General features: G+C 27.7%; 1 protein-coding gene across 1 annotated transcript in view; it reads right to left on the bottom strand.

Moving 5' to 3' along the window:
* The window catches only part of LOC107453656 (tudor domain-containing protein 7 tapas), a 62,125-nt gene that overhangs the window by 33,743 nt on the left and 11,258 nt on the right, over positions 1-17,124 (bottom strand). Inside the window, exons 7-10 of the mRNA XM_043039678.2 lie at positions 15,913-15,922; positions 15,404-15,661; positions 7,734-7,816; positions 6-145 (exon numbers count right to left, since the gene is read on the bottom strand). Of these exons, the coding sequence (XP_042895612.2) occupies positions 6-145; positions 7,734-7,816; positions 15,404-15,661; positions 15,913-15,922 (491 nt within the window). The remainder of the gene's footprint in view (positions 1-5; positions 146-7,733; positions 7,817-15,403; positions 15,662-15,912; positions 15,923-17,124) is intronic.

The following is a 17,124-nucleotide window of genomic DNA, read 5'->3' as shown; positions in this document are numbered from 1 at the left end:
CTTACACATCCAATTCCTCAATTTCTAAAATGTTGCTCTGCTGCAATAAGCTTAACCAATTTTCAGGAAGAGACTCGTGATAATTGTTTTCATATTCGTGGACGATTCCATTTGTAAACATACCAGATGGCTTTTCACACACAACCTGAATACATAAGACAAATAATAAATGAATGACAAAATAACTAAATTTATACATAACTATATTCGTAAAGGACTAAAATTTATTAAGTAATGCATTTAAAAAAGTTTTAATATTATAGATGACACGTTGTTTAGGGGGCATTATTTATGCTTTTTTCATGATTAACTTCATCTACCTTCTATAGCACAAAGTGAATCCTTTCTTTACTAGGATAATTTTTTTTCCTACAAATATTTCTTTTTTAAAATTTGTTGATCGAAAATAAAACATCCATTTCATATATAGCACTAACTTTCCTTTTACCATTGAGAATTTTTTTTAAAAGGCTTGTTAGTTTAAAATAGAAATTCCGTTCATAGGTTCAAAGGTCAAAACAAAGCTTGGAGAATTTTCTTCCTTCATACATATCCTTCCTTCATACATACATTCATACATACGAATAATCAGGTGACCTTTCCAAGACAAATTTTTAATTGCATAAACACTAAGCAATGAGGGAAAAGTTCGAAATAATTAGGGAACTGTGGTATTGCTTTTATGATGTTTTGTTACTTTTATCTTTGCTGCACTGCTCTGCACTGCTATAATTACTTTAAAGTTTTAGTTTCTCTTTCATAAGTTTTCACCTGCCCTTTTCTGCCCTTAAATAATTTAGCCAAAAATAAAAAGAAATAGCAAGTATAGCCCTACTTATTTTGTGATGGTGGTAACAGCCAATAAGAGTTGAGCATGCTTTGGGGGCTTGGTTAGAGGAGGTGAGAAAAGAAAAAAGGACACATGGTTTTGGGGAGCTGAGGTTAAGACAAAAAAAAAAAAANCGCTTTGGAATGATATTTCTCCGTATCATTTAAGAAAAAGAATGGCAATAAAGTTCTTATTAATTGTTTTTTCATGATTTCGATTTTATTCTAAAAAAAACTCCTTCAATATCTTTCGCTTTTTACATTTAATGAGACTTTATTCAAATTAAGACCTGATGCGACGTGTTAAAAGGAATTTTACTCGTTTGAGGGGAGAAAGTGTGGAATTTTTTAAGCTTTTTTTTCTGCTGTTCTAAATTTTGTGAAAATATTTGTCACTTTTTTTAAGCAATATTAAGTACATCAAAATTGAAATAAATAAATAAGGAAATTAAATGCATTTTTTAAAGACCTATATTCGATTAAAGTATAAAAAAATAGCAGAAAATAAATTTAATAAGATTTTTAAATGAAACAGTGATAAGAAAAATATATGAATTAATTAAATATTTTTTACCCCACTTTAAGTTTAATGTATTTATCATATGGTTGTTATGTTACATGCTATCTCATTAGATTACATCATGTTATTAGGTAACGTGGTTGTTCTATATATATATATATATATATATAATATTGATGTGAAATTTTATTTATTTAAATCGTGTGAATATGAACCTAGATATATGATTTTAATATCGCAGCAACAAGAATATCAATGTTTGATTCTAAAATCTCATTAATACAAAGATTGTTGTTTAATTTTAAAATTGCATGAATACCAATCTTGTTGAAGTTTCATTTCAAAATCACATGAATATGAACTCCAATATAATTTTTAAATAGCTCGAACAGGAATTAGAATAATGGCTTTTAAATCACATGAATACGAAACACGATACTTGATGTAAAATCGTGAAAATAAAAAACTTGACATGAGATCTCAGATGACATAAATATGAATCGTGATGAGAGATTTAAATTTATGTTAATGCAAATTTAAATTACATATGCATTGGAAAGGAAAAGTGTAAAAATGATTTGAAATAAAATAAAAAAAAACTGCTAAAATATAACCAACTTAAAAGTTAACACAATACAGGGGTGTAGCTAGCAAAAGGGTAGTCTGCCCTTTCAAAACTTATGCAGAATACTCTTAGTCGGCCTAGCGATAAACTTATTGATGTTTTTTCAGTCGGCACTTCCTTCTGATAATTTTTTTAAATTAGCAAGGATGCTGACAATTTACTGACAATATTTTGCTTATGGGCACATTTTTTTTTCTTTTTGCTCTGTCAAAGCTGCATTAAATATAAAAATCGGCCTATTAATAGGTAAATTTATATATTTTTTTATTCAGATCAATTCCATATATTCCCGATCAATTTTGTTTTTCAAATAACAAACTGGCTGACTAAAGAAAATATTTTATTATTACTTTTTGTGCTACCTAAGTCTATATTGTAAGCATCTTTTTTTTTTCCAAAAGTTTTTTTCAACACAAAGCTTATGGAAAAAAATTCTGTGCTTCCCAAAAATGGTCGTAAATAGAGAAGGTCACTACATAGAGGTGGTCTTTCCTGGAGGTTTCACTGTATTACAAACCAATGAATATGAATCACAATATTGGACTTTAAGAATGGGGGAATACGAATAGAGAAAATGGATTTTAAAATCGTGTGAATACAAATCTGGATATCCGACTTAAAAAATATGTGAATACGGATCTCGATATTAGTGCTAAAAACGTGTAAGAACAAATCACAATATTGAATTTTTAAATCTTGTGAAAATGAATAGCAATGTACAACTTTTAAATCGTGTGAATACACATCACAATGTGTAACTTTTATATCGGGTAAATATGAAATGTTTGCCATTAAAAATGTGTGAATACGAATATATCGACATTAGATTAAAAAAGTTTGTTAAATCATAAATGCATTATTTGATTATTTTTAGGTAGTACTGTTTAAATGGAAAGAGATACAATAATTCCATTTTGTGTTTTGCCTTCTCATTCAATAAAATGCACATTTAAAATTAAATATGCTCTTTTCTTTAAAAAGATAAACGAATTCTTCACATTTTGAGGATTGTTAAAATGCAACTTAATTTGCTTAGTGTTGCGCATTTCTTTTCATACATGTGAGATGAGAGACCCATCGCTCATCCCCTCCGCTACTCCGATGCTGCCATTATTCCAGCGTCACAGCCTTCACACTCCACCACTATTCCGTTTCAGTTGGAAGAGACACACTCTTCTTCGTTCCTTGCTGGAAGGATCAACTGAATAGCCCAGACGAGGCTCGAGAAACTCTTTCCCTTTTTTGTCGCTGAACAGTCAACTGCATAGCCCAGACGGAGTCCATATTTTTCAACTTTCACCTTATCCTGAACATATCATAATTTTCATAAACATTTAATGTTTCATCATATTGTAAATAATTCATTTTGTTATTAAATGTTTCCATCACCGAAAAAAGACTGTCCATTCCTCTAAAGCACCCTACATACATAATAAGTTTAATTCCAAGCTTAAAAATATTTCTCTTTTTTTTAGGTATTAACTTCTAAAACTTGTTTGGCTGTTACTATAAAAAATTGTAAAGAAAATTTTCACTCCAAAAGAAAAAATTTTACTGTAAATTTCTTCTTATATACATTATCTTTTAATACACAGTCTTAAATATTTTCCAAGCTATTGAAATTCTTTTTTCTGGGACATAACTAGTTTCAAAACGGTAAAATTAATTTTGCATCACTGGTGTAGTCAGAAATATTCTTGATGCAGAATAATTTATTTATGTACAGGGTATCTGCTACATTTTAGATTTGCAAATACNGTAGCTGGGTTGCCGCAAAATTGTGACTTGGCAATACCTAGGGGGAAATATCCCTTTCAGCACAGAGCGGAGCAATTTAAGCCTACTACTTCAATTTGGAGCATGTAGACGCAGGTTTTCACAATTGGCACGGATCGGCGCAGCACTTGCAACACTGGGAGACTTAAATCCATGACTTTCCATGATTTTTTCAAAAAAGTAGCAAAAATCATGACATTTCATGACAAATTTTGTTCAATACTGAAATTCATGACTTTCCATGATTTTTCATGACTTTCCAGGTGCGCGGATACCCTGTATGTATTTGTACGGTTTGGATGTTATTTAAAAGTCTCATTTCATTGATATAGAAGGTTTTATTCAGAAAAACAGAAAGAGAGTAGCAGACAGAAGCTTTGGTCCTGCGATCATGGAATAGATATCAATTATTTGATGTTCAAAATAGACAAATACATGAAAAATTGATGAAGAAATGGATAATGTGAAACTCATTCATTTAAATTCATAAAATATATGCAAAATAATCTGCTGTTCAAGAAAATATTTCAATAACCTCCATTTAGGTTAATATTTATTTCAATACAAGCACTTTAAAAATTTATTAAATATGTAGTCTGTGTGAATAAAAATTTGACCAGGCTTCGTTCTGATAAGAGTGATTAATAATTAAGCCAATTATTGTTATTTTCAATATTTTTTTCAATCAACATATTCTTCATTTTGCTAACCAACAGAAAAACTTGATCTTGGTTTTTTTAAATTCTTGGGAATGTTTCGAGTGAATGAAAATGAACCATTATTGTATAATTTTACACTAGTTGAAAAACAAACCTTTAATCATTTGTAAAGTCCATTTATTCAGAATTCATAAAAAAAAATTAAAAAAAAGAAATTTTTTTTTATATAATTAAGACCGAGTTGAGAAAAAGACTTTATCTAAAACAAGTTTAAATTTATTTCAAAAACTCATTTTTTTCTAATCCCTCATAATTATACATGATTATATAATTCTATATTTTTTTTCTTCTTAATCCAAAAGAACCCTATTTTAAACCATAATTGTTTTAAGAATATAAAAGTAAATTATTTATTTAAAGCTTTGAATAGTGTAATGAAATTTGCAGCCTCAGCAACATCCAAAGGATTATTTTACTTTGTACAAAACCAAATGTTCAGAACATTCGTTCTAATCCTCCATTTCATTTTAGATTCAACATTTATAGTTAAATAACAAAATTATACAGTTTTATTATTACATTATAGAATAATAATATTAAATTTAATTATAATTTTAAATTATTTTTTAAAGTTTATATTAAAAAAAAAAGAAAAAAAAGTGGGACGTAAAAACTATTTTAAGATTTATAAATTTTAATGCCACCTATTTACAATCAAAACAATTTATTCTTAGACGCTGTTATTGTACAAAAAAATAATAATAATAATTATTTTTCTATTAATTTCAGAAATTTAAAAAACATAAGTAAAAAAATTTTTTGTAATTTAAAAAAAAATGCTTAAAACATTTTTTTTTATTCTATATTTTAAATGTATTTAAAACGAAGTGTTTCAAACGTTAACCTTGACTAAAACAATGACTTAGATATTTTAATGCCTCCATTTTCTGTTTATCTTTGAAAATCGTAAAGAAATATAATTATTTTATTTCAAGACTAAATTTTAAAAAAAATTAAAAAAACAGGATATTTATAAAAAAGAAACCCGAAACTTTTAGAAAGTCAAGAGTTTTTGATAAAAAGGCTCAAATTTGAGAGACAAAAGCAAAAAAAAGGGAAATCCGCTAAAAAATCTCATCCCTGTATAAAGGTCAACCAGTTTTATCTCAATTAAATGATTTTTAGAGAAACTTCAGAGGGCGGAATGAGGACTCCAATACTTTCGTGCCGCAGAAAATTAAATTAATCATAAAATGTTTGAACTTGTTCGAAAAAAATTTTCTGCGAATATTAGGGGGGAAAATGGGAAGAAAAAAAAAAAAAAAAAAACGAAAATCCGCAGAAGAATCACATCCCTTAGTAAAGGACAATTTGTCTCTGATAAATGTACTTCTTTCTAAAACCAAGTCTCCAATCATTCAGTAAACTTTAGAAATTATACATACTGCTGAAAATTGATGATTTATGAGGAGACAATTTACTTTAACACTAATTTACCCTTCAGAAAAAATGCAGTCCAGTGAAATCTCCAGGAATGACTATCTCTAAAAAGTAGCATTTCCGCATCAAGAAAATGACACTGACTAAAATTAAAATCGCTAGCGAAAAATTATGAGCCTTTGATAACAATTTTGAAGTCAATGGAGGTAACATCTAAGAAAGACCAACCTCCATCAAAGACCATTTAACTGTGAAATAGACAGTGGTTGCTCCCAAGAGGTTTCTCTTTATTTTTATTTATTTTGAAACATGTATTTTATTCTATGTTTCTGGAACCTTCCCAAATGGTAAATTTGGTAGAGGGGGGGGGATAATTCTACCTCATCAACAATGAAGAACAAAAGATGGTCAAAATGCAGATTTCCCTGTACTGGGCTGCAGCTGAAGATTTAATCCAAAATAAATTTCATAATTCAAAATTTAAGTAAAAATGGAAGATTTTTAAATTTAAATAATCATTTTGATTTTAAAAATACATTGGTAAAATCAAAATTAAATTTATAAAAAATATTGCTATTCTAAAAGAATAAGTTACATTCTATAGATATTTTAAATATCGAATGAAGAGCAGCTTATTACGTCTTACAAGAAATACATAGGCAGTTTAGAAACTGTTTGGATTTTGTATTTGAAGGATTACTCAATAAGAGAGAAAAAAAAGAGGAAAAAAAAAACAAATTTTTAGCATTTAAAAATACTACTTTTATTTTGACAGCATATATTACTAATTGAAATGCTTAATATTGTCCTAAATGAGCACCGTGTATAAATGAAACGTAGCAAGTGTTTAAATGAAACGTAGATATTTAGGATAGAAACAGATTTTTCTGAGGTACTTTTTTTTTAGTTTAATTATAACATTAACTAAAAAAATAACTTTCACACGGAAACATTCTGTGGTATTTCAGGAAGTCAAAGAACCCACTGTAGAGGGGAAATTTGCACAAAATTTCACTTGTTGCTAGGTAACAGAGAATTTGATAGGAGTCTGATACCTTTGTCTGATGTCTTTGTCCATGAGGTTGCGAAACAAACTTATCCCAAGAAGAAAACCTCTTCTATAGGATAACTTAAAAAATTTGGTTACTTTTTTTTTTCAAATTGTCGGATTTATGATTTTTTTCCAGCAATTGCTTATTTTTGCTCTTTTCTTTATATTGTGAGGTTTTCTTTAAGCTCTTTCAGCAATTGCCTATTTTCCTAGTATTTTTCTGAAAACCATCCTAAAATTTTATAGTCATAATTAAATGGTTTAGCAATCTTCATGATACTTTGAAATGAATCATTTTATTCATATGCAACTCATACTATGATGGTTGAATCATTTCTAGAATGAAAGTGAAATATGTTTATGTTCTTTTAAGTGGCAAAATTTTTTTTATTTCTTCCTATTTTTTAGACCATTTATGTAAACAAAGAAATGCAGAAAAAAAAAGCATTAGACGGATAAAATCATAAACTCATCATTAAAGAAAATCAATAAAAGCTGATGAAAAAAATGCTTAAAAATCAATCACAAAAGAAAAAGTCTCTTTAATAATAGTAAGATTCTCTTAATTTTAATTAGTTTCTGATGCAGGTAATATTTTTAAGGATTTTGATAAAGAACTTCAAATACTATAAAAATATTAAATGACAAATTTTAAAATTAAACTAGATTTTTATTTTTATCTTATACCAATCAACAATTAGACCATAAAAAGTTGATGAAAAGCAAATAACAGGTTTTGCCTGATGAAATTATATAAGATTAAAGGAGGAAACAATGCCAAACAATTAGAAATTTTTTTTTAAAAAAAAAGTTAATTACAAAAGAAAGTAATACCTCTTCAATTCTAGAAATTAGTTTCTGAACATCTTCTGCATTTCTAATGGTTGTCTCGGGACATGATTCCAAATGCAAATGGTCTAAAAATAAGAAGTTTAAAGAAATCAATTCACAATTTTAAACTAGCTAACATCAAACGAAAATTTACAGGAAAAAAAAATCAACACAATGCAAATTTTCAAACTAAAGCAGGGGAATTATTATTTCTGAAGCAGAACTCATAAAAATAAAATCAAGTTAAACTATAAAATTTTAGCATTGATTTTGCCACTTAAAGGGTGGTGTCTACAGCAAAGCTTCTGGTTTTAAATTTAATGTTTCAAAATATCAACATTTAAAAGAGCTTGAATGTTTAAAACTGTAGGAAAATGTTGCAGACAATTATAATAGGTAAGTACCTTTTAAAATGTACATACTTCATGGATTTCAGTTGACACTTAATAAAATCCATAACTCTAATCTAAAATGTTATGCACTATAAAAAATCAAAGCCTCCTAAAAAAAATTTTTTTAAAAATGGTTGTCAATTTATTTTAAGCTAACACACAAAAGTTTCAATTTAAATTAAAGCTTACTTAATGCTTAACTTCCACTTTAAGTTAAAAACCGCACCATAATAATTTTCATAACTAAATGTGGGGTTAACATAATGTGGTAGTTAAACCACTTTGTTTTATCCAAAAATAAACAGAAAATGCCATAACTCTCTTACCATTACTTTAGCTTTGATTCCTAAAAAATATTATTTAGCATGTAAAAAGCCCAGCTCAATGAACAACAAAATATTTTATCAATCATTTTATTTAAGATCATAACACAAAATACAATAAATTTACAAAGTTATGGATATAAATTCAGAGTTGACATGCTCCTTAAATTAATCTTAGAAATAAACAAGATTTGGTTTAATTAAGTTTTCTAAGCACTCTGTTCCAAGAATCAAAGATAGATTACAGTGAAGTTACAGTTTATTGTCCGGGCACGTATGCTGCAGACCAGTGCTCCTCAACTGCCGATTCGAGGATTAATATTTGTATGAAGATTAATTTATACTCTACATTTAAATAAGTTTAGGCTCAAAATATAGACATGATCAGAAACAGGGCTCGAAAAACCACCCGTCCTCGGCGGTCAAAAATTCCCCGCGGACAACGAATCTCTCGAATCCGACGTCCGCGCAGACGGCCATTTTCCCGTTAAAGTTGGTGATACATTTTCAATTTTTGTTATCTTACAAGAGTCTAGCGCCTCACTTCTAAAATGACCCTCTAATCTAGAAATACAGAAACATACCGCGCATGGTGGAATTGATGTTTTCTCTGTCACCCGTACTGCAGCGGTTGAAAGGGACTTTTCAGCAATGAACTTACAAAAAAAAACATTACTTACTGGTCTTAAACAAGAAGCGTTAAACGCAATTATGAACATCTACCTAAATGGAAAACCCCTTTCAGATTTCTGTGCAGAAACCTCTGTAAATCATTGGCTTGATTGTGGAACTGGCAAACGTCATATTTGATTCATTTAAAAAACGCAGTACCCTCGGATAAATTGACATTCCAGATAACTTGACCTTTGTCATTTAAATTATTTCATAAAAGAAATAAATTATTTCATAAAAGAAATACTAGGTTACTATTAGTAACCTAGTATTTCTTTTATTACTGTATAATGTAATCCTAGTAACTACTAATTCATTGTGCAATTTATATAAATGTTTGTAATAAATAAGAGAAAATTATATTTTTATTTATTTAGAAGCTACGGGTTAGTTTCAAAGGAGGACGGGTACATTGTTGGACAAGCCGTCCTCGGGGACGGGTAAAAGTTTTGAGTTTTTTCGAGCCCTGATCAGAAACAAACAAATCAAAAAGTTTTTTTAATGACACAATTTTACGTATGAGCAGTTATTTTTGGAAGGGGAATAAATCTATTTGGAGCGAAAAATTCAGTTACTGATTTTTTTTCTTCATAATTTTAATAATTACTATTGCATTTTGATGTTTTCTTAAATTATAATGTTAAAAACATCACCCAAATTGAATCATCTTTGCAATATTTTTGTAAACATTCAAATACTAATCCTTAAAAGCCTCCGATTTATACCATTTTCCAAATGGAAATAGTCCACTTTCAAAAATAATGGCAAATATGTAAAAATTTACCAATAGTTCAAAATTACTAACCTTACCATGATAAAACACTGAAATATTCCTTTAGTCCCATAAGTAAAGAAACACTGCTGTAGGTTAACACACCCAGTAAGGCATGCAGAAATTTTTAAATTTTTTGAGCCCTAGTAGATCAGTTAACTCCACCGGGAAATTATGTTTTAAATTTTTGAAAATGCTTATCTTACTAATATTCTATAAACTTAATAAGAAAACATTAAAGAAAAGAAAACTTATTTATGCTAGTTAACTTTATACCTAACATCATTTAAATTTACAATTTATACAAGTGTACAGAAATATATATAATCTTCAGAATGTCTGCTAGGTATAATTATAATGGATTTTTTTGCATGTTTGTATTAAATATTTTTAACTACGTTTAGACAACACTTATTCCTCGGAATGTTTTTGAAGTTTCAAAATTTTTAGATTAGAAGGGATATCTCAGCTTAAATTTTCCCAAAATGATGTTCAATTAGTTAAATAAATTTGCAGATTGTTGACACTTATGGTATTCAACATTTGAATCACAGTCACCAATCAAACAACAAAGTTTTATTCCATTATTTTCTTTGGGTTTTATATGCTATTAGAAAGGCAGCAAATAACTTTATTAACATTTTCTAAGGATGCATGCACATATAATCAAGTAAAATATAAACAAATTTAACTTAGAATTTCGGAAGAAATTTCTAACCTAATTTTTGAAAGATTGTGAGAACATTAGAAAAATTGAGAATTTTAGGATATCATTTATCAGAGAAATTAGTTTCTATTATTCCCATAGCATCACTTTACTATAATCCAGGGGTGATTGTGGGCCCAACTCAAAAATCCTTAAAATTTCCTGAGTAAAATCATTCAAAAAATTTATAACTTGATAAATTATAATTGAAATTTTCAAAACATGATATTTTAAATGAATTATATGCAGCATAATTTAAATGAATATGCAGCATAATTTAAATGTGTAAGTTTACTGTTATCTCTAATCACACTTATTATTCTACCAGAAAAAATATTTATAAATGAGAGATGCCAAGAATAAATTCTATTTCTAATATTCTCAAATAAAATATAAAAGAATTTTTATATATAAATGTGATGGATGATTTCTTGAAACTTCTGAACTTCGGATTTCCAGAAAATTTCAGATCACAGTTAGCGAAAAATACGAATTTTTTCTGGAGCACAATCACCCCTGATAATCAAAACCTTTTACATTTGAAAATTAATTTACTAACATAGCTTATACACTTCTTTAAACTTCAATTTACAAAAATCGGAGATAGACTAAAGTTAGGCTGCAAAGTCAGATCATCTTGAAGAAGTCAAAGATTTGCTTGACTCTTAACTCAAGTTAGGCCAAATAGATCAATTTTTCTTAAAATCAAAACAAGAAGTCTTTGATTTTAAGAAAGAGTATTCAATCTAATGTATATATAGTTTAGTGAATTTAATAGTAAAATATATACTTAAATAATTACTGGGTTATAATTATACAAAGATTACCAGGTTATAATAAGAAAAAAAAACAATTGAAATATAATGCTATTCCTTTCCAAGGATTAAGTGAAAATTTGAATAGACTATCTCTATAATATTCTAACGATAAGTCCAACATTTCAACTCCGGTTAAAAACCCAGGACCGAGAATTTAAAATGACCTAAACTGTGTTATTAAGGAGAAAATATTAAGCAGGAAATCTAAATTAAAATGCTAAAACAAAAAAATAACTAAAATATCTGGTTTCAACTAAAAAAAAAAAAAAAAAAACCTAAAAGAATATAAGTTTAAAACCTTAAAATACTAGTAAAACTTGATTACTTATAAGGAAAAATTAAATGATATAAAATATTAAAAGCTTCAAAAAATTTAAAGACAAAAAAAATTACATACTGAGATCATAATTTTCAAAAATAAGTAAGTCAATATATGACTATCAGTAAGTTCCTTGCAAAAAATAAAAAATAAAAAAAAAGAGATACACATAGACTGATGTCAAAAATCAAAAACTTGTACTATGATGTATGAAGCTGACGGGAACTAATTTATAATAATAGCTATGGCTGGTTAACCATCTAAAGCTAAGCACATATGAGTTCTGGGATATTATTTCTAATTTATTTTAATGTGCAAGTTCAAAAATATACAAAACTATATTTTTATTCTTTACAATAGGACAATATTATTCAATTTGCAACATAACATAAGTGGAGGGATACACCATGAAATTCTTCAAGATCAGTGATAACAAACTTTGGAAATTACAGGTCCTTTGGACACAGGACTTCCATATTTATGAATATTTTTAGCATGAATTCTCAAGCTCTTTGCTTTGCCCATCTATCAATATTGATTTTTTTTTTATTTCTTATTCACTGATAGAAAAAAAAAAGAAAAAAGAGCTTCAAAACAAGAAGAGTTAGTTGTATTTGAACTTTCATGGCTTTTAATTGAGAATTGATCTAACACCTGCATCAAGGAAAAACAACTTAGAAATTTAATGCTCAGAATTATTTTAATTTTCTCCAACTATTAATAACAAAAAAATAAATAATGTATGATTGAAGTTTGGTTTCAATTTTGCCTATATAGATCAGCTAATGTGTTATTTTTCTCCACTGAAAGATAACATGCCCCAGAAAATGTTTCATAACATATTTTTCACATATAATTTAGTGAAATATACAAAAATAACGAAATGGATACAAGAAAATATTAATAGAGAGAGTTAGCTTTGTAAGACTTAATAAGTTTTTCCTAAAATTTTTTTTTCAACCCACAATTTTTTGTCCCAAATTTTGGACCTTTTCATAAAATGTTTTATTAATAATTGGGTAAGTGAAATACAGGAATAAAATATTAGTGAATTAATATATTTTTGAGAAAGCTAATAAGTGTTGAAGAATATTTCCTATATAATTATTCCCAACAAACAAAAGTCATTATTTTGTTTAAAACATTGTTTTAAAAACTTAGAGAAACACAATATGAATAAATTTTTGACATAGAGATCCTAAAAGAATGCATATCATATTTATCAAAAGAATGCATTCAGCATATGAAACAAAAATTATAAATTAAGAACAAAACTTTTTTTTTCTTTTTAAAGAGAGCTTGAAATTTCTTAATACAAGTTACAAAACAAGATATTGGAAACATATACAAGTAAAATTTAACTATCATTTAAAACAAATTACAAGAATCATGCTTTACAATTTAAGACAGAAATGATACTGCTTGTCTAACTAAAAAACTCCTCAAGCCAGTTGTCTTGAGCTCTGCTAATGCTAAGATTATAATGTTGACACTAGAAGTGCCGTTGGGGTGATTTTTGTGTTGGGTGATCAAAATTTCTGTTGATTAGTAAAATAAATTAGAGGAAATACCTAGAACAGCAACAACAAAAAAAGGGTCATTTTGACCCTTACAAGAGAAATGTTCATTTAAGTCATGACTGTTTTTTGATTTTACAGAGCTGCAAGTATTATGAATATGAATTGTAGAACAGAAATTAGAGAATTAGAGGTAACAAATGTCATACGCAACAGTTTATCGGAAATTATATTGTATCTGAAATTCAATTAGTAGCTTGTTTACTCAGCTGCTGAATTATAATTTCGTTATTGCGTATAAAAGAAACCATATACAGTACCCTTCCAAATTATTAGGGAAAATTAAAATTTCTAAAAAATTGTCATTTCTCAAAATATCATAACTTTTTCAAAAATGAATCAATTTTCATAAAAATTTCAGGATATCATGTTCAGGTCTTCTACTTTCACCTAAAAATTACTAATTTAATTTATCTCAATTTTTTACAAAAATTTGCACATTTGAACAAAGCAATTTTTAAAAAAAAAAAATTTCAAGTTTGACAATTTGCTACTTTGTTACAAAATTTTTTGCATAAAATTATTATTTACACATTAAAGTACAAGTCATTAACTTTAAAACACGCTAAAGTAAATGACTTTATGATTTTTTTTGACCGAGCTATGAAATTTTGAAAAATTTTTGTCATTTATAGTAAAAATGAAATTATTGTGAATTTATTTAGTCTTTATTCTTCAGCTTAAAGAGATCAAAATATTGACTAGTTTCTATTGAAAATTTGTTAGCTATCAATTATTTATTTGTTATGTAAGGTTCGCATAAGTTTATATTTATCAGAGTTGAGAAAAGTTTGAATTTTGTAGAAAATAGGTGGCAAAATAAAGTTAAATTTCTTAAAAATTTCTTGTCGTTTTTTAAAATTGTTATTGCAAATTTATAAATAATGTTCTTGTTTGTAATAATGTTTTAAATAAAAAACTTAATTGATTCGAATAAGAAAGTTGCAAAAAAATAATACTAAATAATTTTCAATTTCGCAATAATTTAGCTTTCACTGTAAATGACAAAAAATTTTCAAAATCTCATATCTGGGTCAAAAAAAATCGTAAAGTCATTTACGTTAGCGCGTTTTAAAGTTAATGACTTGTACTTTAATGTGTAAGTAATAATTTTCATGCAAAAAATTTTGTTACAAAGTAGCAACTTGTCAGACTTGACATTTTTTTTTAAAAAAAAATTGCTTTGTTCAAATGTGCAAATTTTTGCAAAAAATTGAGATAAATTAAATTAGTAATTTTTAGGTGAAAGTAGAAGACCTGAACATGATATCCTGAAATTTTTATGAAAATTGATTCATTTTTTAAAAAGTTATGACACTTTGAAAAATGAAAAGTCTTTAGAAATTTTAAGTGTCTCTTATAATTTGGAAGGGTACTGTACATGCTGATTATAAATGGTTACATTTGTTATAATCTTGGACGAGATAGTATTGTTATTGTCATGTTTCGTTGACACTTTCACGTCACACGAACATACTATATACACCTACTCCAATGCTTAAGTGATGGAATTTAACATTACAAAACATGTGTGCTTACGTATATATGTGTGCTTATGTATATACTATTTATATTCAAGTCATTTGTTTCTTACTTGTGCTCATGCAAAAGAATAGTCTGCAATATAATATTACATTATAATGTAATATTGTCATTGTGCTAATAAAAGAAATGGAGAAAAATATAAAAAATCTTGTATTTTCAACAATATTCATCATTTAAAAAATCATTTACTTCGAAAAAACGTTAATTTCTTATGAGGATCAAAAGGACCTTAAATGGCAGTCTTAAGAAGTCCAAAACCCGGCTGTTCTAGTGTTAAATTATTTCAAATAGGGTTGCAGAGTAAACATTTAGAAGTTTTGATTTGACTGGTCTGGAAAAGTGTAGAAAGCTCAGCTAATCTCCAGCTTTTTTGAAATACTTTTTTTAAAATTCCTTAGCAGCAGGCAGTCCCAAACTATGATTGGAGCAGGAGGAGTTGTTTGGTTACACAAGACAGTAGTTAAGATTAACGATTAATTCTTATCTGAAGATTATTATCCTTCATAAGCACAACCCTGCGTCCTTCATAACCACAACTAACTTCATTACCTTTCTGAATAGATTGGACAGCAACACTTGCAGCAATTTCCTCAGCTTCCTCTGCAGTAGCTGCATATGCAGGATAAGAATCATACTTTTTCTGACCCAGGGTCAAACTTGAATAATAGCCTCGATTCCTCTTTTTCTGGCCTGACATTATTGATTTGTAGTGCAGATCGAGATTACGACTTTTGGCATAAATCTCAACATATTCTTTTGATGTAGCTAAAAAAATAAATGGGTGTAAAAAAAAACACAGGGAAGTTACTTAATAATCTAGATTGTAAAATTATATGACATTTTTTTAAAATTCAATTTATAAACTGAGCATTAAGATGCAGATGTGTACGACTTTATTGCTGTCCTAATTTTAGTAAAAAAAATTGCATGATAGTACATAATTTTTAATTTGTACAAAACAACAAAATTTTATTAAATATGGATGGTTTAATTAAAGAAATGAAATAGCCTTTATTTTTAATTGGCTAAAACTTCAGTTAAGAAATTACAATACTAACCTGAAATGCACTTAAAAAGGACAGTAATTACCGAAGTGTCTATAATTACTTTACTATTTAAAAAAGAAACACTTTTGATTCATATGGTTATTCTGTTACATGTTTTAAGCCCTTATTAAAATTGATTGGTTTGGACTTGCAAAATCAGAGTTTATGGCAAACAAGTCGAAAGATAAACAGAGCTTTCCTCAGTATTAAAAAAGGGCAGGGTGCTTCCTCTCTAGAAAGGGCCCTCACTTAACACAGCAAAAGTTTATCAAAATGTATAATATTATACAGGGTGCGTAGCCAAATCTTTGAATCAAAAATAAGCACTTTTTAAAAACTTTTCAAGCCCTTTACAAAAATTTTCAAGCACTTAAAAAATTCATATTCAATCAATGATATTATTGAAAAACAAAAACTTTTTATAAACAGTTTTAGCGTTAAAAAAAAACCCAAAAAGAAACGGGAATAAATCGAAACAATCAGAACTTTCCCACATCACCGAGTGAATTCAACTTGACCCTGAACTCAGAACAAAAGTACCCTTAAAAAAAGTACGTCAAAAAAAGTGTTAGAAGTGAAATGAAATAAACAAGAACAAAATTAAAAAAATTAAAAAGAAAAACATTTCATAAGGATCTGTTATTCTCTATCCGAATTGGAGCACTCAGGTTTCGGTTTAAAGTGTGCGCGCATACACAAGTCATAACGTGGGTACGACATGAAGTCCGCATGAATGATTACGTAGCAAACTCCCCATTTTTCGTGAAATGCATGGGATCCACCAGATATCACTGAAGGGAGAAAAAAAAATATTTGAAAAAAAGCACTTTTTAAAAACGCCAGCTGAAAAAAGCACCTTTAAAAGCTTTTAAAAACGAAATCCCCAAAAAAGCACCTTTAAGTACTTTTTACAAACGCTACGCACCCTGTTATAAAATAACTGAAGTCTATTCTCAAAAATTTTTTAATAACCCTCTAATACTATGTGTATATTTCAAAAAGTAATTCTCTCTCATTATCAAAAATTTGTAGTTTATGAAAATAAAGGCATGCCAAAAAACAATCTCTACAATTTTTTTTTAAACTAACAAAAAATGATTTATTGAAAAAGAACTTGATAGCTTTTTTCCATAATTTAAACTGAAAATTATGAGAAAATGAACATTTAAAGGTGCATTTTTTTACAAAAAGGTATTTGTTTAAAAAATAGTTTTACAGGGTTTC

Source organism: Parasteatoda tepidariorum, chromosome 5 (assembly GCF_043381705.1).
Source record: "Parasteatoda tepidariorum isolate YZ-2023 chromosome 5, CAS_Ptep_4.0, whole genome shotgun sequence".
In the NCBI taxonomy this organism is placed as follows: domain Eukaryota; kingdom Metazoa; phylum Arthropoda; class Arachnida; order Araneae; family Theridiidae; genus Parasteatoda; species Parasteatoda tepidariorum.
This window is presented reverse-complemented; position numbering and strand designations above follow the sequence as displayed.